Source organism: Procambarus clarkii, chromosome 43 (genome assembly GCF_040958095.1).
Source record: "Procambarus clarkii isolate CNS0578487 chromosome 43, FALCON_Pclarkii_2.0, whole genome shotgun sequence".
Lineage (NCBI taxonomy): Eukaryota > Metazoa > Arthropoda > Malacostraca > Decapoda > Cambaridae > Procambarus > Procambarus clarkii.
Genome location: NC_091192.1, coordinates 8,296,681 through 8,321,973, shown reverse-complemented (window position 1 = coordinate 8,321,973; position 25,293 = coordinate 8,296,681). Strand labels below are relative to the sequence as shown.

Below are 25,293 nucleotides of genomic sequence, written 5' to 3'. Positions count from 1 at the left end.
TAGGAAATTCCTGTCAATAACGTCTACCAGCTTCGCTCCCCAGGTCTCCTCCCCGCCATGGGGATTCCTCGTTTCCCAATCTATCTCTCCGTGATTTAGGTCCCCCATGACCAGCAGCTTTGCTCTCATTCTATGCGCTAAAGTTGCTGCCCTCTGCAGTTCATCTATATATGTCTTGTTGCTGTCCTCGTACTCCTGCCTGGGCCTTCTACTGTTTGGTGGGGGATAGTAGAGTATCAAGATTACAATCTTCTTCCCATCCACTGTCAGAGTTCCATGTATGAAGCTCGTGCTTTCATTGGTACCCGGATTTTCCAGCTCATCAAACTTCCATTTCCGCTTTATTAGTAGTGCCACTCCTCCTCCCTGTCTCTGTGTCCTTTCTTTTCTTATCACCTGGTACCCCTCTGGAAAGATTGCATCCGAGATCATGCCATTTATTTTAGTTTCCACTATTGCCACTATGTCTGGGTCTGCCTCACTAACTCTTTCTTTTATCTCTTCTGCTTTATTGGCTACCCCATCAGCATTGGTGTACCAAACCTTGAGACTCTTCTTGGAAACTCGGGTGTCAGAGTTCCCCCTTTCACCAGGGGTCTGGGGGGAACTGGGGGGTGTCTGGGGGGCAAGTGGGGGCTGTGGGGGTGAGTGGGGGGGGTGCTAGGGGGGTGCCTGGGAGTGCCTGGTAGGCGAATGGGGTCTGGGCATCTAGGGGGGGGGGTAGGAAGGGCATACTGGGTCTGAAAGTTAGGGGTCTGAATAGCATAGGGGGGTTGAGAAATAGAGTGAGACTGAGAGTCAGATAGAGGTTGAGAGGTTGGGGGGGAGAGGGATGCTGAGGGCAGAGGGCTGAGATGAGAATGGAGCATGGGTGCTGGGAGTGGAAGAGAGGGTGTATTAGTTAGGGGGGAATCGGGGGTAGGTGGGGGTTTTGGGGTAGAAGAGGGGAAGAGGGAGATGGGGGAAGGTGTTAGGGGGTCACAAGGTGAGGGGGTTAAATGTGGGCTGGAGGTGCATAGGAGGGGTGAGGATTGGGTGGGGTTTGAGGGTGAGTGGAAGAGGGGTGCAGTGGAAGCTGGGATGGAGTAGATGGAATTGAAGTCAATGGGGTAGAAGGGGCAGGGGAGTAGGAAGGGGTAGTTGGGGAGGGGGGAGGGGAAGGTGGGTTTGGGGAGGGCATGGCTTGACCCACTGGGGTCGTTGACAGGTATGATGTAGCAGGGGCAGGGGAATCGTTGGGGAGGTGCAAATGTGGAAGGGACAGGGGGGTTTTGGGGGGCTGAGGCAGGGGGGAGGTATAGGAGGGCTGAGTTGGGGAGGATGCGACCTGGGAGGTGACCTGGGAGGTGGCCTGGGAGGTGACCTGGGATGTGACCTGGGAGGTGAGACTACCTGAGAGGCTAGTTCGGTGTCGTTGTTGCCATCTATTCTTGTGGGCTATTTGCTCATCTTTCGTCATAAACCTCTCTATAAACACATTGTAATGGGTTTCACTTCCTCTGAGTAAATGCTTGTTCCTCATTATGTACTCCACAGCCTCCTCATTGGAGAATTGCACCAGAACAGGTCTATTCTTGGTACAATTGTAAGGTCCAACCCGGCGGCTGATATCCACCTCGTGTTCTGCCATTCCTGCTCCAATACATCTCAATATCTCGTGCAATTCGTATTTTTCCGTTTCTATTCTCTCTTGTCTTGTTGGTGCCCCAGATTCGAATAATCCATGTATTATAATAGACCGTCTCCTCAGTAATTCAGTGTCATGCTGGTAGCCTGTCCCCTGGGGATTCTCCATCCCAACCGCAGTCACTAACCCATCCCCCACTAATCCTCTGTCCTTAGCCATACTGTTAATCCTTCCTAATTCGTTTGTGATACGAGCACATTCCCTCTCCCAGTCCTCTCTTCCCTTCCTAATCTCTTCCTGAACATAGAGCATAAGTTCTTGTTTCTGCCTCTCTACCGCATCCTGTATTTGCTGAAATACCTCACTTTTAATCCCCTGAATTAGATCCTCCAACCAATCGCTCCTTCTCTCTACAAATTTCCCTATTAATTTGTCTATAAATCTGTCCTCCTCCTCATCCCTGCTGGTGATTGACCTTGAACCCCTTCTAGTCATTGCAGTAACAATCTAGCCAAAAAGGCGCTCCTCAATACCTTGCACAATCTGCAGCACAAACAGGCGAGAAAGTACTCCACGCGGCTGGTCAGGATGTGAGGTCGCTGCGTCCCGCGTCACAGCTGGTGAGGTCCCTAGTGGTGAGGTCACTCCGGCTCCACAATTTTGGCTCCACAATTTCACAATACCACGATGTACTCGACACTTATTTTCAGTGGTGGTGTTTGTACTGTTTTTCTTCACTTTCTTGTGGTTTGAGTGAGCTTACTAGTTATTCAATCACTCATATACACTCATATACGCATATACACTGATTATTCCCCCCAATTCACTAGCTACGCAAGAGCTTCCCAGACCCCTGCACAGTGTGTGCAGGGGTCTGTGAGTGTGGGGTGTAGTGTGTGCAGGGGTCTGTGAGTGTGGGGTGTAGTGTGTGCAGGGGTCTGTGAGTGTGGGGTGTAGTGTGTGCAGGGGTCTGTGAGTGTGGGGTGTAGTGTGTGCAGGGGTCTGTGAGTGTGGGGTGTAGTGTGTGTGCAGGAGTCTGTGAGTGTGGGGTGTAGTGTGTACAGGAGTCTGTGAGTGTGGGGTGTAGTGTGTACAGGGGTCTGTGAGTGTAGTGTGTGCAGGGGTCTGTGAGTGTAGGGTGTAGTTTGTACAGGGGTCTGTGAGTGTAGTGTGTGCAGGGGTCTGTGAGTGTAGGGTGTAGTTTGTACAGAGGTCTGTGAGTGTAGGGTGTAGTTTGTACAGGGGTCTGTGAGTGTGGGGTGTAGTTTGTACAGGGGTCTGTGAGTGTAAGGTGTAGTTTGTACAGGGGTCTGTGAGGATTGACCATCAATTCAAATTGTCTCAAATGCGGAAACATTGGTAAGATCTCGTTAAGTTAATCCAATCAACTTATTTTACTTAAACTTTACCTCATTGTGCTAATCGTACCCAACAATTATATTAGTGGCCAGACCTTCCCTTGTTTCCTTGCCTAGTGGGGGCATCTATTTTTGTCATTTTGTCATCTATCCCTTCACGAGTCAGTCAAGTTCAAATATTCATTACCTAAATGTCCAGAGTTTACTATCACTTCCCCTCTGCATCATCACAGGGGGGGAAGGGTTATGAATGACATACGGATCATTTTCCCTGGTCCGGAAATAATAATATAGAAATTAATGTTTAAATTAGGGGTGGTGGCAGCGTTAAGTATACCTAACTCTATGGTGTTATGTAAGTAGTCTGATAAGCTGCAGGAGCGATTTTTCTTCTCTCTGTCTCCCTATCTCTTTCACTTTGTCTCTCTTCTTCTTTCTCACAATCTCTGTGTTATAAAAAAAAAAATGGTGGGCTAGCTATGGGGGATCTAGTGCTATTCAGGGGTAAGGTCAGTCAGAATAAAGATGTATCTATTTGGGGAGATCAGTAAGGCCCGGCCCCCATGGAAACTAGAAGTAGTGCTGACTACTTGGCTACACAACAAGGTCAGTCTAGGGAATGATCAAGATCTCCTACACAGGAAGAACGATACTCTTATAATTCATGTACTTATTTATTAACCCCTTAACAGCCCCCCATATACATTCACACCAATAACAACAATAATAATAACTATACCACACTACCTTACGTTAAAAGCCTTGGTCCACATAGGCAGGATACAAGGTTTTACACTGAACACAAGCTAGGGTAAAGCTCTACTATTGAATAACTTGAAGTTAGAGTCAGCTTAGAGTAGGAGACCACGTGGTTCCAATGGGATCCCCTTTAGAATAACTAGTAATATAAACTCTAAAAACACCTACTACACACAAAATATACTACTCTACACATAGAACATGAGTATGCTAGACATGGAATAATAACTCAGATGGTACTTATCTTGAACAAGACACAGAAATAAGGAAACGAAGAGGAAGGGTAGGAGGATCCTGTCCACACCATGCCAGCTCAGAAAAAGATGGAATCTCAGTCTCTTTCCCCCCAGCTGCCGGCAGACTGCTCAACTAATCGTACCGCAGCCCTATACCAAATTTACTCAGGTTTACTTTACAAATGATTAGAAAGTATTAGTAAGCACAGTTGGTGCCTATGTTATTATTTAATAATCAACCCCCAGCTCAGTCTTTAAATGCTCTTTGAGAAACAAGAATAGTCTTACATCTGGCAGGGAAGATACAAACAAAGACACATCGAGTTGCGATTTACTACTCTAACGTAGCTTATTTAGTTAAATTTTGACCTCTGGTTTCCACTGAAGAACCCAGGGTCGTAACACTCTGCCACACTCACTCTTTCTTTCTTTTTCTCTCCCCCTTAACGTTCTGTCTACCACTTACTCTTTGTACCTCTAAATCTCTTATATATTCTTTACCCTCTCTCACACAATCTCCATCTCTCCCCAATATTTCTCCCTTCCTATAGGCTCTATAGTGATCACTGCTGAGCACTATAGAGATCGCTTTGTTATTATCATGGCAGCTTAGTTCCAACCAACTTAATAGAAAGAAACAACTACTCCATATACCCCTCCTTGCCCCACACTACATTTCACTCTTCACCATCCTACACCTCCCACTAGGAGGTCTGGCAGCTGAGTGGACAGCGTGTGGGACTCATAATCTTGTGGTTCGAGTTCGATTCCCGGACTAGGCAGAGACAAATGGGCAGAGTTTCTTTCACCCTGATGTACCTGTTCACCTAGCAGTAAATAGGAACTTGGGAGTTAGACAGTTGTTATGGGCTGCTTCTTGTGGGGGGGGGGGGAGGGGGGAGGGTTGTGTGTGAAAAAAAATTGTTAGTAGTTAGTAACAGTTGACTGATTGACAGTTGAGAGGCGGGCTGAAAGAGCAGAGCTCAACCCCCACAAGCACAACTAGGTGAATATACCACACCCTTCCCTCATACCCTTCCCTTCACCATCCCACACCATACCCTCTCTTCCATGCGTGGCAGTAACAGTAGGGGTTTTAGTGCCAGATGGCCCCCACCTATATATGGAAATCAGTGGCGGAGTACCAGAAAGAGCCAGCCATATTAGGTCATCAGAGGAGGGTGTGGCAGCCACCAAAAAAACAGTGTAGATAGGTATCCATTATGTACTGCTATGTCCATGTTCTTTATACACCAAAAGTATGGAGATATGTATAAGTATATAAAATGTATATATAAATGTATATAATACACACAGGGGGTGCCAGCTACAACCACCTCTAAAAAAAAGTGCCCCGGCAGGATGTCTCTATGGGCAGGTGTAAAAGCAGGTTCCTCTCAGTAGGGTGGTCCCCCCACCCCTCCCCATATCTGACGAGGCTTGTCTGTACCGTAAGAGAGATCATAATATATTATAATATACATGTGTGTCAGTAGGTACCACTATGTCCATGAGCTTAATACACCAAAAGATGTGGTAATAAGTATATATAATATAATGCTGAGGTAGTTGCATCCAGTAATCCCCAGCTGTGTAAACAGGTTTCAGCCAGTAGGGTGGTGGCTCCCTACCTTCAACAACTGGTTGGTGGTTATGTTGTCTGCTGCACTGCTTTCACTCAAATGGAGTGGGTCCCTTCTCCCCCTCCAAGGTTACTATATATTATTAATAAGAGCTTTATACAGTCTAGGATCTTATATATAAGAGTATTTAAGGAGTATTAAATTATAAATCTCCCCAAAGAGGTTAAAAAAACATCAAATAATTTAGTAATGTTTTTAATAGGTAAAGTCCACAAATAATGTATAAAAAGTTAATTATGATAGTTAATAATGGTAGTTATGGGTCCCCCTCTTAATTCTCACCCCCCCCCTCCACCTCCCCATCCTCATCTGAGTAGAATTCTGACGTCTCCTCGTCAATAATGAGTGGAGGAAGATCTTGACCCCCATCTTCCTCACTTGGAGGTGGGGGGGGGGGGGTGAGTTGGATGGTCGGCTTTGGGTTGAGTTTCCTTCTCTCCCCCATCAGGAGCTGGAAGAAAGGTGGGGGGAAAATTTATAATTTATAGTGTTTAAATTTTTTTTATAGGATTATATCTTTTATTAGAAAAAATATTCTATTTTCTCTAAGAACAACTACCTCATACCTCTCCCCCTGCAGGTGCGGCCTTGTCCCCTTTACAGCAGGCATCGTCAATTAGGCTACGTAACAGCATCTTGTTTGGGGCAGACCCTCCATGTAGAATTACCACTCTGCAAATATGGACGGGCCCCAAGAACTATACTAAAGAAAAATAAAGAGGCAAAAATAGAGGATATAAAAAACTTTTTGCTGAAGAAATAAAATAAAATAAAATAAATCTATTACCAGAAAGTGTGGGCAATACTAACCGGGTCCTTCAAGGACTTCAATCTTCCCCTGCAGGTGTTTTTGGAGAGACACCTTCCATTTTGTAGGAGGAGGTTGATGGTCTTCTGGAGAGGCTGGGGGTGAGAGGCTTTTTTTTATAGGGGTAATCCCCCACCCCTCCCCCTCACCCCTCCCCCCCTCACCCCCTAGAAAGTTATTTAGGTTGCCTAACTAACAAACATATTCTCTACACCATCTATAAGAACCAACCCCAACACCTCTACAAAATGTCCTAACACAATCTTGTTTCATAGGAAAATATCGCCTCTCATAAGCAAGGGCTCTTTTATCGTTTAATTTTAAAGTAACGCTGGAAAATACATTATGTAAGTAATGTACTGTCTAAGGCAACCCCAGGTGGCTTATTCTTTGAACAAACATGATGCAATATAGCCCGCAGGCAAGACTAAAATCACTCTGGAGTCTGTAGCACATTCCAAACACCTCTGTTATTTTGTTAGTTTTAATAAATCTCTCAAAATAATATCCGTAAGTAACCGGAGACATTGCATAACTATAAAAAAAACATTCGATGTTTAACTTTATCAACATAAATACCTACCCAGTGTCCCATAGTTATTCTACTGTGTGATGGTAATATATTAGTTATAAGGACTATAGGTTTCCTTGATGTGATATTTAAAGGTTCTATTTCATCTGCTTAATAACAACCTAGGTAGAGCATGCGACCCCCTAGATTATTTTTTAAATTAATATTTATATCATAACACTTCATTATGTTTTAAGCTCGCACATCACATAGAACAGTTCTCTGCCCGTCGATGGATAGTACTCCGGTCGTTTCCCCAAACAGTAAAACCAGCCTGTTATATGTAACAGCGCTACCAAATTCAAGCTCCATACGCAAGTTGCCAGATTTCTCCACAGGGAGGGAATCCTTTGTTTGACTGGTGCTTAAGTCAAAGGCGAATATTGATCATCCCTTATTAAAAGTGTCATAGCCCAGTAGTGAGTCACGCTCTAACCCTAATGTCTTCAAAGTTTCGTAATAAAGACGTGAATAGTGGTTGTCGAAATCGCCCCCAATTCGGTAAATTGCATTATTGTTCAAATACATGGCAATACTTTTCAGCTTTGCATTTTCAAAATATAATCCATTACTTTGGTGAAAACCAGCATAATAATTCATTGGAACAATTACCATATATATATCTTGTGCGGAATTACTTGGGCCCGATGCTGATCAATTAAGAGACTAGTTTTATTCCCTGCTAGGACATAGATTTTAGAAATGGTTCTATTGAAAGTATAGCTTATGGGGTCAGGGGATGCTAATAGTGAGCTGTTTAAGGCCAGGTAAGCACTTGGGTAGGGGAACACCTGCGTGACCCATAACTTAGCATAATCCATATGCATGCGATACTTAGAGCCATCGGTCACGCTTGTATTTAGCACCCAAGCATGAGGAAAGAGCTCCAAATCTTAGACGTTCATTTCTATTGTCCAATACTTATTGATCTAGGGTTGTTATATCCAATATTAGGGTGAAACACATTGATAAACCTTTACTTTTTAAATCAGACATAAATTTTTTATCCTTGATGCTTGCCACAGTAAAATAAGTATTAGTAAATTCATTAGTGATTATACGATCGTCATCATTCCAGTCCCTACAAAAGGCTCCAATTCTTCCCAAGGAAGACTTTTATTTTTAAATATATACAAGAGTTGTTACATTCTTGTACAGCCACTAGTATGCGTAGCGTTTCGGGCAGGTCCCTGGAATACGATCCCCGCCGTGAAGAATCGTTTTTTCATCCATGTACACATTTTACTGTTGAGTTAAACAGAGGCTACAGTTAAGGAATTGCGCCCAGTAACTCCTGCCCGGCCAGGATACGAACCCATGACAAAGCGCTCGCGGAACGCCAGGTGAGTGTCTTACCACTACACCATGGACACTTTTGATGGAGGCATGGAGGTAATTAATTTAATAAATGACCAATAATTAAAATTTGTTTCAACTACCTCCTCTCCTAAGAAAACCTGAACACATTTAAACATGGTATTTGACAATCCATTCACAAATTCCACATAGTCATCCTCATCCAATTTTGTGGTATTGTCTTCTTTGGTTAAAGATACCTTAAAGTCTATAACAATATTAGCTAAATCTAAAAAGGCGCCCTGGGTACCAGGAATGCAGAATTCTAAGTAATTATCCCGCAAACGTTAATTGATGAGGAGGTTGACAGGTAGAATGTCTATTTGTTGCATAGAGGCAATTGAACTCTCCACATTGCGTATTCTGTTACTTCTAAGAAATTGGTCAATAATACTGGAGCTATAATATTCTAGTGGTATTTTCACCCCAATTATACTAGCTGCCGCCATGATCCTCCCCCGAAAGTCGAAGTATGACTGCTTACAATAGTGAAAATACGTCATTTTTATAGCCAAGACCTCGTTTACATTTTTTTTTTTTTTTATTCCCTTAGAGAGAACCTATTCCCTAGAGAGTCTTATAATTTTTCCTCCTGTTATCAATTTTTTGCCCACACTCTTAACCCTTAAACTGTGCATGGTGTATATATATGCTCTGAGCAGCATGTCCCACAGTGCGCATGGCGTATATATACGACCAAGGATGCCAGGCCCGATTCAAATGGCTCGCGGCTACACGGGGTTCACATTAGCTTCCTCAGGACTCTTGTAAACAGACGCCATTATTTTTAAAAATCGTGGGCAATATTCTTAGGTGTGAGAGGCACAGTACTGTTGGAGCAACCAAGGCTGGCCCACGCAGCATGAGCCAACAGCATTGCTGTTCAGCTTGTGACCACAGCATCGCCGAAAAATGTCAAAATAAATATATAATTGTTATTATTTAGCGACGACAATATTACAGATGACCCCTGACTGTGATATAAATAACCAGGGTTGTGATAATAGCAGGATTGTTGTAATAATTAGCGCTGTGGGAGGAGTGATGCTGAGAGACGGAGGGAGATAGCATCGTTTACTGACCGTGTGGCCACCTGTTATTGTTTGCATTCACCATACCAGGTCAGTGGTTCTCTATGGTGAACACAAATGTAGATACTTATATATAATGTGTGTATTTGTGTAATAACAGCAAAAGGATTATGCTGGGAGGAGCCATTTGGGTGACGGAGGTGACGTCGTCTGCATGATTTGTCTAGCTGTTTAGAGGGTGGCCACTATGCTGTTTGGGCACACTACAAGCTTAGGTGTACAGTTACGGTGCATACAACATGTAGATACTTATATATAATATGTGTATATATAGTGTAATAACACTGCTAACAGTATTGTTGGGGGAGAAAGTTTAGTGCGCGTGACCTTGAATGAGTGAGGGAGCCACCAGCTGACTGTGTGTATAGTGCCTGAACTAACTATATCAGCTTAGCTGTACAGTTGTGGTGAACAAAATATATACATACTCATATATAACGTCTGTATATAGTGTAATAACACCACAAATGGTATTGTTGGGGGAGAAAGTTTAGTGCGTGTGATGAGGGAGTGGCAGTGAGTGGTTGGCTGGTGTGTGGCGGTAACTCCTCGTTGCTTTTCGACTCACAATACCAACTTAGTGGTTCGTTATGGTGACCAAAACATGCAGATACTTATATATAACCTGTGTATAGAGTGTAATAGCAGCAAAACTATTTGTTTATTGTTTTATGAACATAATAATTGAATCACTAATATGCACACAATACTTTTGAGTATAGCGATGATTCACCACTTTTATTATATAAATATATTACAATACACACTATTAAATAATATTACTGCAAAAAAAAAATAAGAAAAATCAGTCAGAGACATAGAAATAATTAAGTGATAATATCTTTGTGGAAACTCCCACCTTTGACGACGGCTCTGTCAACGCCCACTTTTTGCCAGATTTCCTCGGTCAATTGCACCCAAAATATGTCACCTACGATTTTTTTTATTTTTCCCATGCTCAGGGGACACAAATTAACATGTTTAGAAGACGAAAAAAAATTTTGATTTTTTTTTCTTGCGCACAGGGGTGTAAATGTCCTCAGGACCCCTGAGCAGTGGAAGAGTTAGGAGCATCAATACCATGAGTTCTCAGAGCACTCTTTACATCTCGTTTACCGCTGGATAAATCGCCAAGTACATTTTTCCCAAAATTGATAGCACTCGTTGTTACAGCCCTCGTGATATATGGTTCCAAAGAAACCGCCACCAGATGTGAGATAAGGTGCTTGGAATATGTGTATGTCATTCATCCCACCCCCCTTTCAAGCCATGTCTCCTAGAGGGTGGGGCAAATATCTCCTAAAATTCATTTTGAAAAAGTATGCGCATTTTGACCTCTCTTCTTATAATAACCAAAGTCATGGGTAAGCAGTTCTATATATATTGCTATACTTTTGGGGGGATATGTAAGACTGTCATAACCGATCTTCCATCCTCAAAACTAACCTTTCGCCCAAACTGATCTGTTATTTTAATACTGACTTTCTCCAGCGTGTTAGTATTTAATGTCTTGTACACTAGGGGGTGTGCTCCTCTAGAATATGAGTCATGAAAATTGATAGCATCTAAGATATTTACATTCTGCCCCCCCCGTATCGTTCCAGCTCGATGACGTCACTATAAATGAGTAAATAGTTACAACCCCGGTCATTATCTAGGGGGAATAAGGCCACAACCTAGCAGGCTGTTGTAATGTCATCTGTTTTTGCTCGTTAAATGGTGTATTTGCGACTGCTGTCAAAACCAAGTATATTAGCTATTCTGTGTTTAAATTGAAGGCTGAGAGAATATAACGAGCCAGACCTCCACTGTTAAGAGTTGAAGCTAGTAATACCCTCACTAAAGATTAGTCATAGGACAGGATTGGTTCTTTATTTGAGAAGTAAGTGTTAAAATCAGCTTTAAAACTTAGCTTCATATCGGTGGTTATTTGGTGGCTAAGTTCCCCTGTGATGTATTTGATGTTTCGTGATAAGATGTTGGTTTTAGGTACAAAAGAATATATGAAATGTTCTGGACTCTCAGAAGGAATTCCACGTTTAAAAGTAGCGTAGTTATCTATACCAGAGTTCTCTTCATCCTTGATAATGGCATTAATTTGTCTGGGTAGGAATATGTTTACTAAACTAATTTCATGTTTTATGGAAGGGTTTAAATGTAATGTGGGAATGATGTTTGTAATTGCTGAACTCGTGTTGTTGTATATATCTCCATGATTGAGACTAATTAGGTGTATGTAATGTTCGTCTGTCATTGTCCTGAGATGTACTGATGTGGAATTGAATAAGGAAGAGTTTTTGTATGGAGTGGAAAATAAACAACATTGGTTATATTTTATTTATTTAACTACATAATGGTAATTTTATTGTTTGTTTTGAAGAACTACATCAGAGAAAGACCTCTCAACAAGTCACCTTAAGAATAGTGACTAACCACTGCTGCTGCTGCCGCTGCCTCTCCTTTCCTGGTGATGGTGGTTACAGGTTTCGTTTTTTTTGGGGGGGGGGGGGGATAGGAGGAATATCTCCTGTGACTCGCCGTCGAGGATGGTGTCAATCTGTCGATTCCCCTGAGACTCGATGTCAAGGACAGCTTCAATCCGTCGTTTGGCTGTGGTTGTTGCTGTATGTGGTGGTGGGGTGGTGGGGTGGTGGTGCTGGATGAGTATTCCTGCAGGTGTCTCTTCTTCCTGGGGGTAGGTGGTGGTGTAGAACGAGAAGAGGTTCCTGGGGTGGTACCGCCCTCCCCCACTACAGCATCAAGGACGATAGTTTTACCGTCAGCTTCACCGCTGGGGTCGTCAATCGGGAGGGGTACCATCGATGAGGTAACAGCAGCAGATCGTTTGAGGAGGACGAGCTCCTTATTGTATTTGCCCAGTTAGTGATGTAGTGAGAGCAACATGGGGCCGATGTCCTTGTGCCAATTGTCCATGGTATCGCGGGTGGCCCCTAAACCATAGGGCACCACCAGACGAAACATGGTTGGGGTTTTCACCATTAGATTACCCACCTTCCTCAGGGCAGTTTTGAGCCAAAAGCGTCTGTTGATAGCCGTGTCCAAGGAGATATTTGTGACGTAGTGGATGTTGGCACTTGCTCCTGTGCTATGGGGGTTGCTCTCGAAGGGCCCTCCCGGGCCAAAGGAAGTGATCATCGCCACCATTGTGGGGCAGAAAAGTAATACTGGCTCTTCCATGAGGTCTTGACTATCGGTGGGGTTTGGGGCTATCTTCACGTCAATTTCCCCTGGGGTAGCCGGAGAACGTATTATGCCTCTATTGACGTTAGTCAGAGCAACACGTTCCACACGTGAATAAGGAAAACTTTTCCATATCACTGAGGCTAGTCCATAGGGTCGCACAACAGTGGCTGGCAATTCATACACTAAAACATCACCGACCCCAAAGGTGTGGTGGTCAGTGCCCAGCAAACACAAATCGTATAGAAAACGTTCATCTATCTCTTCCCATAGGTGTAGGAATGACTTGCATTGAGAATGGTGCAGGAGAGCCTTTGAGAAACTTTTAATCCAAAAATCCAAACACATAGGTTATATAATAAATGGTTTTTCTACAACTATTTTTTTCCTAATGTATTACAAATAGTTTTTACATGTTTAAATATAAATTTTATGGAGTTTTTTTTGTAAAAATCATTAATAAATTGTGAATGATATTTAATGGCTGAATGAAACCTTCAAAATACATTTAGTTATTCTATGATCAGAAAAAGTAGTTTTCTAAATTTTCTAAAAATCGCTCTTTTTAACACAATTTGACTCCTTATGTATTGTCTGGTTGTGATGGTCAAGTGGATTAAGGCGTCTTGTATATACCAGTTGCGTTGCTCCTGGGAGTATGGGTTCGAGTTACTTCTGGGGTGTGAGTTTTCAGTTGCATATAGTCCTGGGGACCATTCAGGCTTGTTTGCATTTGTGTTCCTCACGTGTGCCCCAAAGAATGAGGTGATTTGGTAAAATGCTATGCCCAAGATTACTATCTGAGTGCCGGCGGTGGGGTGGTTCAAATAGCCTCGGCTATCACCTCATTTTGTCCGGTCGTGATGGTCAAGTGGATTAAGGCGTCTTGTACATACCAGTTGCGTGGCTCCTGGGAGTATGGGTTCGAGTCACTTCTGGGGTGTGAGTTTTCAGTTATATATATGTATATATATATATATATATATATATATATATATATATATATATATATATATATATATGTTTCATTGAATATGACCGCATATTCTGTATTTATTATTTTCTGGTTTAGGGCTTCTATCCCTCTAACTATTTTCTTAGCATCAGGGCTTAATTGAAATAGGAGTTCTCCAAAACTCATTTTCGTACTTTTAAGGTGAAGAAAAGAAGTGATTTACTATAGAGTGTATTACACTTATTTGTATAATTTGCACGACGTTTCGAACCTCCATGGTTCATTCTCAAGTGAACAGATCTTACAATACTAGTTGATTTTATACCCGCATTAGGTCAGGTGATAATACAATGAAGGTGAAAAACATGGGGGGGATACATAAGGGATAAACATAGGGGCTGCAGAAGGCTTATTGGCCCAAACGAGGCATCTCCTATCTAAACACAAAGATTAATCCAGTGTAATTGGCCTGTTATGTTGGACATTGTCTTCTGTGTTGGCATCAATATGTTCTTGTCTTGTCCTTACTCTCATGGTGGGTAGAGTAAATAGTTCCGTGATTTGGGTGTTCATGGTAGGTCGCTCTATTCTTATGTGAATTGCCTCAAGAATTTGTAATCTTCTTGAATCTTGGGTTTTGTCTATTATGCAAGTATTCTTGTTCAACATTTCTCTTGTTAGAGTAATGTCATGGGCTTGTCTCATGTGATTCCTAGGGGCACCAGATTGAAGATGGCATGTCAAACGCCTCGTCAGCTTGGTCGACGTCATACCTATGTACTTAGATTGAAGGTTACATCCTTCGTGGGGGCAAGTGTACATGTATACAACGCTTGACTGCTGTAGAGGGTTCTCCGTCGGCTTCGGGCTGTTTTTGATAAGGAGTTCGGAAGTCTTCTTGGTTTTGTAGAATATTATCAGGTTTATGTTTTGGTTAGGAGTAGTGCTTTTTACTCCTTTACGGATTATTTCTTTCATTGTTCTTTCCTCTTTTATATGTTCACTGTGCATGGTTGATTTGTAATATAATTTTATTGGGGGTGTTGTGGTTTCTGTTCTAGGTTCTGAATTATACCAACGGTCCAAGTGTCTTCTTATAGCAGCGTTTATTTCCGCGTTGCTATATCCGTTGTTCACCAATACCTGAGTTACTCTTTCAAACTCTCTACTCACGTTGCTCCATTCAGAGCAGTGGGTAAGCGCTCGACGAATATAAGCATTGAGAACACTGGCTTTGTATCTTTGGGGGCACTCACTTCTACCGTTCAGGCATAATCCTATGTTGGTGGGCTTGGTATATACGTTGGTGCTTAAAGAGGTTCCTGTTTTTGTTATTAGTACATCCAAGAATGGCAGACTGTTATTTTCACTATTTTCATGTGTAAATCGGAGTACTGACTCTCCCTCTAGGTGTCTTTTTAGGTCAATTAGTTCATCTGAGTCTTTTACTATTACGAATATGTCATCTACATAACGGCCATCTACATAGTAAAAGACTCAGATGAACTAATTGACCTAAAAAGACACCTAGAGAGAGAGTCAGTACTCCGATTTACACATGAAAATAGTGAAAATAACAGTCTGCCATTCTTGGATGTACTAATAACAAAAACAGGAACCTCTTTAAGCACCAACGTATATACCAAGCCCACCAACATAGGATTATGCCTGAACGGTAGAAGTGAGTGCCCCCAAAGATACAAAGCCAGTGTTCTCAATGCTTATATTCGTCGAGCGCTTACCCACTGATCTGAATGGAGCAACGTGAGTAGAGAGTTTGAAAGAGTAACTCAGGTATTGGTGAACAACGGATATAGCAACGCGGAAATAAACGCTGCTATAAGAAGACACTTGGACCGTTGGTATAATTCAGAACCTAGAACAGAAACCACAACACCCCCAATAAAATTATATTACAAATCAACCATGCACAGTGAACATATAAAAGAGGAAAGAATAATGAAAGAAATAATCCGTAAAGGAGTAAAAAGCACTACTCCTAACCAAAACATAAACCTGATAATATTCTACAAAACCAAGAAGACTTCCGAACTCCTTATCAAAAACAGCCCGAAGCCGACGGAGAACCCTCTACAGTAGTCAAGCGTTGTATACATGTACACTTGCCCCAACGAAGGATGTAACCTTCAATCTAAGTACATAGGTATGACGTCGACCAAGCTGACGAGGCGTTTGACATGCCATCTTCAATCTGGTGCCCCTAGGAATCACATGAGACAAGCCCATGACATTACTCTAACAAGAGAAATGTTGAACAAGAATACTTGCATAATAGACAAAACCCAAGATTCAAGAAGATTACAAATTCTTGAGGCAATTCACATAAGAATAGAGCGACCTACCATGAACACCCAAATCACGGAACTATTTACTCTACCCACCATGAGAGTAAGGACAAGACAAGAACATATTGATGCCAACACAGAAGACAATGTCCAACATAACAGGCCAATTACACTGGATTAATCTTTGTGTTTAGATAGGAGATGCCTCGTTTGGGCCAATAAGCCTTCTGCAGCCCCTATGTTTATCCCTTATGTATCCCCCCCATGTTTTTCACCTTCATTGTATTATCACCTGACCTAATGCGGGTATAAAATCAACTAGTATTGTAAGATCTGTTCACTTGAGAATGAACCATGGAGGTTCGAAACGTCGTGCAAATTATACAAATAAGTGTAATACACTCTATAGTAAATCACTTCTTTTCTTCACCTTAAAAGTACGAAAATGAGTTTTGGAGAACTCCTATTTCAATTAAGCCCTGATGCTAAGAAAATAGTTAGAGGGATAGAAGCCCTAAACCAGAAAATAATAAATACAGAATATGCGGTCATATTCAATGAAACATGTTTGAAAGAAAACCTGCTGCCAGTATACACCAATATATATATATATATATATATATATATATATATATATATATATATATATATATATATATATATATATATATATATATATATGTATATATGTATATATATATATATGTCGTACCTAATAGCCAGAACGCACTTCTCAGCCTACTATGCAAGGGCCGATTTGCCTAATAAGCCAAGTTTTCATGAATTAATTGTTTTTCGACTACCTAACCTACCTAACCTAACCTAACCTAACTTTTTCGGCTACCTAACCAAACCTAACCTATAAAGATAGGTTAGGTTAGGTTAGGTAGGGTTGGTTAGGTTCGGTCATATATCTACGTTAATTTTAACTCCAATAAAAAAAAAATGACCTCATACATAATGAAATGGGTAGCTTTATCATTTCATAAGAAAAAAATTAGAAAAAATATATTAATTCAGGAAAACTTGGCTTATTAGGCAAATCGGGCCTTGAATAGTAGGCCAAAAAGTGAGTTCTGGCTACTAGGTACGACATATATATATATATATATATATATATATGTCGTACCTAGTAGCCAGAACTCACTTCTCAGCCTACTATTCAAGGCCCGATTTGCCTAATAAGCCAAGTTTTCCTGAATTAATATATTTACTATAATTTTTTTCTTATGAAATGATAAAGCAACCCTTTTCTCTATGTATGAGGTCAATTTTTTTTTATTGGAGTTAAAATTAACGTAGATATATGACCGAACCTAACCAACCCTACCTAACCTAACCTAACCTATATTTATAGGTAAGGTTAGGTTAGGTAGCCAAAAAAAGCTAGGTTAGGTTAGGTTAGGTAGGTTAGGTAGACGAAAAAACATTAATTCATGAAAACTTGGCTTATTAGGCAAATCGGCCCTTGAATAGTAGGCTGAGAAGTGCGTTCTGGCTATTAGGTACGACATATATATATATATATATATATATATATATATATATATATATATGTATATATATATATATATATATATATATATATATATATATATATATATATATATATATATATATATATGAGTATATATGAGTATATATATATATATATATATATATATATATATATATATATATATGAGATGATCCTTGAGTATAAGCACCTTTAAGGCCACTTGGGAGAGGGGTGGGGGCCTCTCTTACGGTTCAAGTACAGACAAGCCTCGTCAGATATGGGGAGGGGTAGGGGGGACCACCTTACTGAGAGGAACCTGCTTTTACACCTGCCCATAGAGACATCCTGCCGGGGCACTTTTTTTTAGAGGTGGTTGTAGCTGGCACCCCCTGTGTGTATTATATACATCTATATATACATTTATATACTTATACATATCTCCATACTTTTGGTGTATAAAGAACATGGACATAGCAGTACATAATGGATACCTATCTACACTGTTTTTTTGGTGGCTGCCACACCCTCCTCTGATGACCTAATATGGCTGGCTCTTTCTGGTACTCCGCCACTGATTCCTTATCAGATTTCCATATATAGGTGGGGCCCATCTGGCCCTAAAACCCCTACTAGTAACCATATTCAACTGGTCTGGTGTTAACACAGGTACTGCCTCATGTACGGATCCCTTCATCCAGTTGGGGGAAGGTTGTTACTACTTCATCGAGGGGATTGAGACATGGAGCAGTGCGCGCGCCATCTGCCAGATCTTAGGTGATGACGTGGACCTGGCCGTGTTCGATACCCTGCCCGATGATTATACCCACATAGCTTCCCACATTCTCAGTAAAGGTACTTAGTCACAGTTGTTATTTCTGTATTTTGTATTAAACATTTGGCTACTTTCTCCATCCCAACTCTCTTAACTTGGTGGGACACTGCTGTTATCAACGTTCCTGTGACATGTAGTTAATGTTGCATTTACACCACCTCTTCTAGCAATGACTTTTTTCTTGACTGATGGATCCAGTTGTGAATAGCAGTGATGATCCTTCAACCCAAGTGTTCAAATTCAAATTTTTATTCAGGTAAAAGAACATACTTATAAGATGAGTTACAAGCATAATGTTGGATTTATAGACAAAGCTAGTACATACAATACCTAAAGCCACGTATACGCACAACATTATGGGCAAGGTGTGAGGTGGGGGGGGGGAGGGAACACTTAGACTAAAACTTAATAACAATTGAGATTAAAGTATAAATTGTGTTGAAAAAAAGGAATAATAAAAAAGGGGGAACATGGCAGAAATCAGTAATTTTACAAATTGGTCAACTAACACCATTGTTTTAAGACATGGGTTGACATTTAGGGGTAAGGTAAATTACATGGAGTTTATTAAGTAGTACGTAGTTTTTATCTTAAACTGGTTGAGAGAGGTACAGCCTTTGACATAATTGGGAAGGTCATTCCACATTCTGGGACCCTTGATTTGTAGAGCATTTCTAGTTTGGTTAAGTCGCACTCTTGGAATATCAAATAAGTATTTGCTTCTGGTGTGGTACCCATGGGTTCTCTTACAACCTTCTAGGAAGCTTTTAAGGTCAGGATTGACATTACAGTTCAGAGTTTTAAATATATAGAGTACACATGAGAGGATGTGCAGTGACTTAATATCTAAAATGTTTAAAGATTTAAGTAGGGATACCGAGTGCTCTCTGGGGCTAGAGTTAGATATTGTTCTAATAGCAGCTTTGTGTTGAGTAATTAGAGGACGTAAATTATTTAGGGTAATAGAACCCCCAACACAAATACCATAATTGCAGTAAGGATAGATGAGAGTGTAATAAAGAGTCACCAGGGCAGGGCGAGGTACAAAATATCTGATCTTAGAAAGAATGCCGACAGTTATAGAAACTTTTTTTTTGCTATATTTAGAATGTGTCTCTGGAAATTCAGCTTGTTATTGATGAGGACACCAAGGAATTTATCATCTACTTTGTTACTAATTTGGATATGGTTTAATGTTAGATTAATTTGATTTGAGGATTTATTACCAAACAAAATATAGAAAGTTTTGTCAATGTTAAGGGTGAGCTTGTTAGCAGTTAGCCAAGGATGGACTTTATTTAGTTCAGTATTCACTGTGACATTTAGAGCAAGAGGGTCAGGACTAGAGAAAATGAAGGTTGTGTCATCAGCAAATAAAATTGGTTTGAGGTGCTGAGAGGAATTTGGAAGGTCATTAATGTAGATGAGAAAGAGGAGAAGGCCAAGTATCGTCATTTTATCGCCTTCTCCTCAAGAGTATGCCAAGTATGCTGCCCTGTGGAACACCAATGTTTATGGGTAGGGTAGAAAAAATGGAAATATTCACAGAAGCCTAATGGAGCCTGTCAGTAAGGTAAGACTGAAGATATTGGAGGGAGTGACCTCTAACTCCATAATGATGTAATTTAAGAAGAAGGTTTTGGTGGTTGACAGTGTCAAAAGCCTTATGTAGATCCACAAATAACCCAACAGGGAACTCATTTTTATCAAGAGCTGCATGTATCAAGTTAATCATACTAATAAGTGCATCGTTAGAGCTTTTTTGGGGTCTGAAACCACATTGGTAAGGGCTAAATATATTGTGTTTGGCTAGATAAGAGTAAAGCTGCTTGTAGATTAGCTTTTCAAATATTTTAGACAAGGTTGGCAGAATTGATATAGGTCTGAAATTGTTGACATCAGTGAGATCACCATATTTATGGACCGGGGTTACTCTCGCTTTTTTTAGAATATCCGGAAAGGTTTGGAGTTCAAGTGATTTGTTGAAGGGCAATGCAATGGCAGGAGCTAGAAATCTGGAGACTTTTTTGTGAATTAGACAAGGTATCTCAGCAAGGGCACTTGACTTTGTTTTAAGGGGAAGAATTATCTCATTAACATCAGTGGAATTAGCGGGAGTTAGGTACAGAGACTCTAGATATTTGTAAAGGTAATCCTTAACATTAGTTAGGGAGAATGGAATATCATTAGCAAGGAATGTCCCAATGGATGAGAAGAACCTATTAAATTATATAGCAGTATCAGAGGCAGAAACTACACCATCGTCATTGGATGGGAGTATTGTTTTTTTATTCTAAATCTTTGTTTATCCTAATATTTGGGAAATAGTGCTCTATATTTTCTTAATGTTGCTCTTAATTTGGGTAAATTTATTTTCGTAGTATTTTATTTTGACTCTTCTAATTATTTTAGACAGTATTGATGAGTAAATCTTTGAAAATTCTTTGGAGACGACTCCTAACCTATACTTCTTCACGAGGTCATGTTTTTTTGTTAATAGATTTAAGTATACCCTTTGTAAGCCATGGATTGTTTAACCTTTTATTTATTACTTTTTTCGTTAGCATTAGACAGTGGGAGTTATAGAGGATCAGAGTTTTCTGAAGAAATATTTGCACTGTTAGGTTGATGTTCACTAATATATGTTACCTAATTCAGCCTCCTAGTTGATATTAGCAGCAGCAGCAATAAAGTTGCTTACAGAAGTTTCATTGTGCAGCCTAAAGCTTATCTTCCTAGTATCTAGAGGTGGTTTATTAATGTTGGTCAGGAGAAAAAGTATGCCCGAAACGCTTTGCGTAATAGTGGCTTTAGGCATTGTATGTACTAGCTCTATCTATAAGTCCACCAATCTTTGTAAAAATTTCTTGTATGTATGTACCTTACCTAAATAAACATTTATTTTATTTATTTTATTATTAAATGTGGGGTAATGGTCCGTATTCCTATCAATGATTATCCCTGAAGTATGTTGGAGAGGTAATGTTAGTCCAGATATAGTCAAGAACAGAGGCAGTACTATCAGTGATTTTAGTAGGATTAGTGATTAAGTGTATAAGGAAGCAGGAATTCATACAGTTGAGGAAACTAGCAGCAGGAGGGTTATCAGCCTCGTATTGGTCAATATTTAAGTCCCCTGAAATTATTAGATGGTTTGTGTTCAGTCTGTTATCTAGTATTGGATTTCTAAGGTTAGGGTTGAATTCAGACACATCAGTGTTAGGAATTCTGTAGACTGCTCCTACTGTCAGGACAGCCTCGGCACTCTTGACTCTGAAACAGGCAAAGATATACTCTCCACAGGAGTCTCTAGTTCTAATTACTTTTAAGCATGTCAGTTCTTGGTGGTAGTAAAGAGCAGTACCACCACCTCTCTGAATTGAACGACAGTTGTGAATTGCTGAGTAGTTTGGTATGTTAAAGAGTTTAGTAGTATCCTCTTTTAACCACGTTTCAGTAAGTATAACAAAAGAGAATTTGTTGTCAACAGTTTGAATCAAGGCACTAACATCATCAAAGTGTTTGCTTAGAGATCTTATATTTAAGTTAATTACAGAGACATTGTGATTATGTGTTTACATCATGTGTTGTATAATATCTGCAATTTTCATAATGAAAGTAAGTGATTATTGTCATTGATACTAGATAAAAGGTTTAGTTCTGGGTCTATACTCGTTTGCATAAGAGGGCTGGTTGTCGGGGGAAAAAAGGCAAAAAAAGGCAATTATAAATAGATCTAGATATAGCAAAATATACAAACCTATACAAGAAATGAGGTAGATTGCTTTAAGGTTCTCTCAGGTACACTGAAAATAATAATTTGCACTTGGAGACACAGGCAAAGCCAGGGGTACAAGGGAGTATGGAGAGGCTAGGCAACCTAGGTAGTAAAGAAAACAAAGATATAAACTCATCAACTAACCACTTTCTCTCCAAAACTCTAAGCCTCTACAACACTCACTGTCCCCTCCTTACCAAACAAGTAACTGATAAAAGAAAAAATAACCCGTGGCTCACAAGTGGCATAATTAAATCAATCAACAAAAAACATGAATACGAAAAGAAATTTAGGAGTGGCCTAGTTTCAATGGAAGTAGTTAAAAGGTACTCATCAGTGCTTACCAGTATCATAAGAAAAGCAAAACTTTCATATTATGAGACTAGATTCAAAGAAGCAAAAGGCAACATGAAAAGCACATGGAATACCATCTCTAACATCCTGGGAACTAAACAACACTCCCACAACCAGATAACACTCTCTAAGGATGGCCTTACACTGTCATCTGACTTAGAAATGGCGAATGAATTTAATAGCTTCTTTTCATCGATTGGTGCTAACCTTGCAAGTAAAATCCCACAGACCCAGACACATATCAACACATATCTCTCAGGCAGCTATCCAAACTCTCTTCTCCTCTCACCAGTCAGCCCGTCAGATGTTGTGTCCATCATACACTCACTAAAAACCAAAGCTGGGAACAACAGTGAAATCCCATCCATTGTATACAAGAGCGCCTCCCATGCCCTTGCGCCACCTATAGCTCTGCTGTTCAACAAATCCCTTGAGTGTCATACCTTCCCTGATATCCTTAAAAAAGCAAGAGTAACGCCAGTTTATAAAGGAGGTAATCCGTCAGACATAAACAACTATAGACCAATATCGACCCTACCCATACTATCAAAAATATTTGAAAAAATTATCTACAAACCGCTCTACTCCTATCTCGTAAAATTCGACATTCTTAGCCCCTGTCAGTTTGGCTTCCGCTCTCAAAAGAGTACCAACGATGCAATTATTAGTCTCCTTGATATAATTTACTCAGCCCTTGACAAAAATGAGTTTCCAATTGGACTCTTCATTGACCTGAGAAAGGCCTTTGATACTGTTAATCACGATTACCTCTTATGTAAACTCCATCATTATGGAATCCGAGGCCATGCACTGGACTATATTTAATCCTATCTTAGTGATAGACACCAATGTGTAGCCATCAATAACATAATCTCTCCCATTCTACCAATAACTGTTGGAGTGCCACAGGGCAGCATCTTGGGACCTCTTCTATTTCTTATATACATTAATGATCTGCCTAATGTCTCTAACATTCTGAAACCTATTTTGTTTGCTGATGATACTACCCTCATCTACTCCAACCCCAACCCACATACACTAAATGATGTTGATAATAATGAACTAAAAAAAGTCCACTTATGGATGTCAACCAACAAACTAACACTTAACATAGAAAAGACCTACTACATCCTATTTGGAAGCAAATCTACAAATGTAATTCAGCTTCAGATTGACAATGTAAACATTAGCAATAAAAATGATGGAAAGTTTCTTGGCATATTCCTAGACAAGAGACTCAACTTCAGTACCCACATACAACACATAACTAAGAAAGTCTCTAAAACAGTTGGTATACTCTCCAAAATCAGATATTATGTTCCTAACTCTGCTCTCATCTCTCTATATTATGCACTAATCTATCCCTATCTCAACTATGGTATCTGTGCATGGGGTTCAACCACGGCAAACCACCTCAAGTCCATCATCACCCAGCAAAAATCTGCTATCAGAATAATATCAAATTCTGCTTTCAGACAACACACAGCCCCCTTGTTTAACTCCCTAAACATGCTAAACATAATCTCACTCCACAAATTCTCTTGTGTCAACTACATTTACAAAACCCTGTTCTTAAATGCAAATCCTTGTCTGAAACTCTTCCTGGACAGATGTAATAGGACCCATTATCACCACACAAGAAATAAATATCTCTTTGATATCCCCAGAGTTAAACTTAATCTGTGTAAACACTCTATGCAAATAAAGGGACCCAGTTTATGGAACTCACTCCCTACTGAATTGAAAAGCTGTCCAACTTTTACATCATTCAAAATCAATACTAAAAAGTACCTAATTTCATCTTCATAGTTTTTCACTTTTGCCTTAAAATTGCACTGTATCAATTGCTACCCAATCTCCCAACCTTTATGTTCCCAATTTGAACATCTTTACCATTGTGATCATTGCTGTTTTCTTATATGTGCTGCCAATCTGTTGTATGGTGTTTATAAATCTTGTTTATCTGTATCTTTTGCTACCCAGTCTCCCAATCTTTATGTACCTAATCTGAACATCCTTACCATTGTGATCATTGCTGTCTTATATGTGCTGTCAATCTGCTGTATGGTGTCTATTAATCTTGTTTAAATTACTAATCAAGCCGTCAATGTAATCAATCAGAACTTTAATATAACAATGTGCTTTAATATACTTACTTATCTCTCTCATCTCATTTTGCTCTTGTAATGTATCTTTATCATTTATCAATTCTGATTGAAATTACCTACTTAAAATTATCTGCTAGATTAAGGACCTGCCCGAAACGCTGCGCGTACTAGTGGCTTTACAAGAATGTAAATACTGTACTATCCAATGTATTCTCACAAACCCAATGTACCTTCTTGTATATATATAAATGAATAAATAAATAAATAAAGAAAAATATGTTGAATAATTATCATACAGAAATATAATCTTATGAAATTACGTATAAAAAGCTTAATTATGATCCTATAATCAACACGAACTTTAGAAAATAAAAAATAACACAATTAATTAATTCCAATAAATGACTAATATAAATCAAATTACAATTTAATTTATTTTAATTTTAATATAACAAGGGGGGTTAATTAAGATGAGGCATTGATAGGGTTAATCAGGTGAGACAGACCACATTGGGTGAGAAATGTGTTGAGGTTATCCTCACTTGGAATTGTAAACATTTTACCTATAGAAGTTTTCCTCACTTTTATCATACCATCTCTAACAAAGCACTTATAGATCACACCTCGGTTTTAATTTCGGATTTGATGCAGGCAGTAGAGGAGTTCCTGTCTTTTTCTAGTCAAGATCTTGTAGATGTAAATCCCCTTTTGTGATGATACTGCTGACCGAACAAGATCAGATTTTATGACTAGCTGGTTTGAGGCGATTTTTTCTCTGGTTTTGTCCTGATGGATTCATTTTGCCTACTCTG

The 25,293-nt window shown here is 39.9% G+C and overlaps 1 protein-coding gene across 2 annotated transcripts in view; it reads left to right on the top strand.

Annotated features, from left to right (window-relative positions):
• The window catches only part of LOC138349997 (hepatic lectin-like), a 79,558-nt gene that overhangs the window by 31,990 nt on the left and 22,275 nt on the right, over positions 1 to 25,293 (top strand). For both annotated transcript variants that reach the window (XM_069300027.1, XM_069300026.1), the window contains exon 2: positions 18,076 to 18,261. In XM_069300027.1, the coding sequence (XP_069156128.1) occupies positions 18,076 to 18,261 (186 nt within the window). The remainder of the gene's footprint in view (positions 1 to 18,075; positions 18,262 to 25,293) is intronic.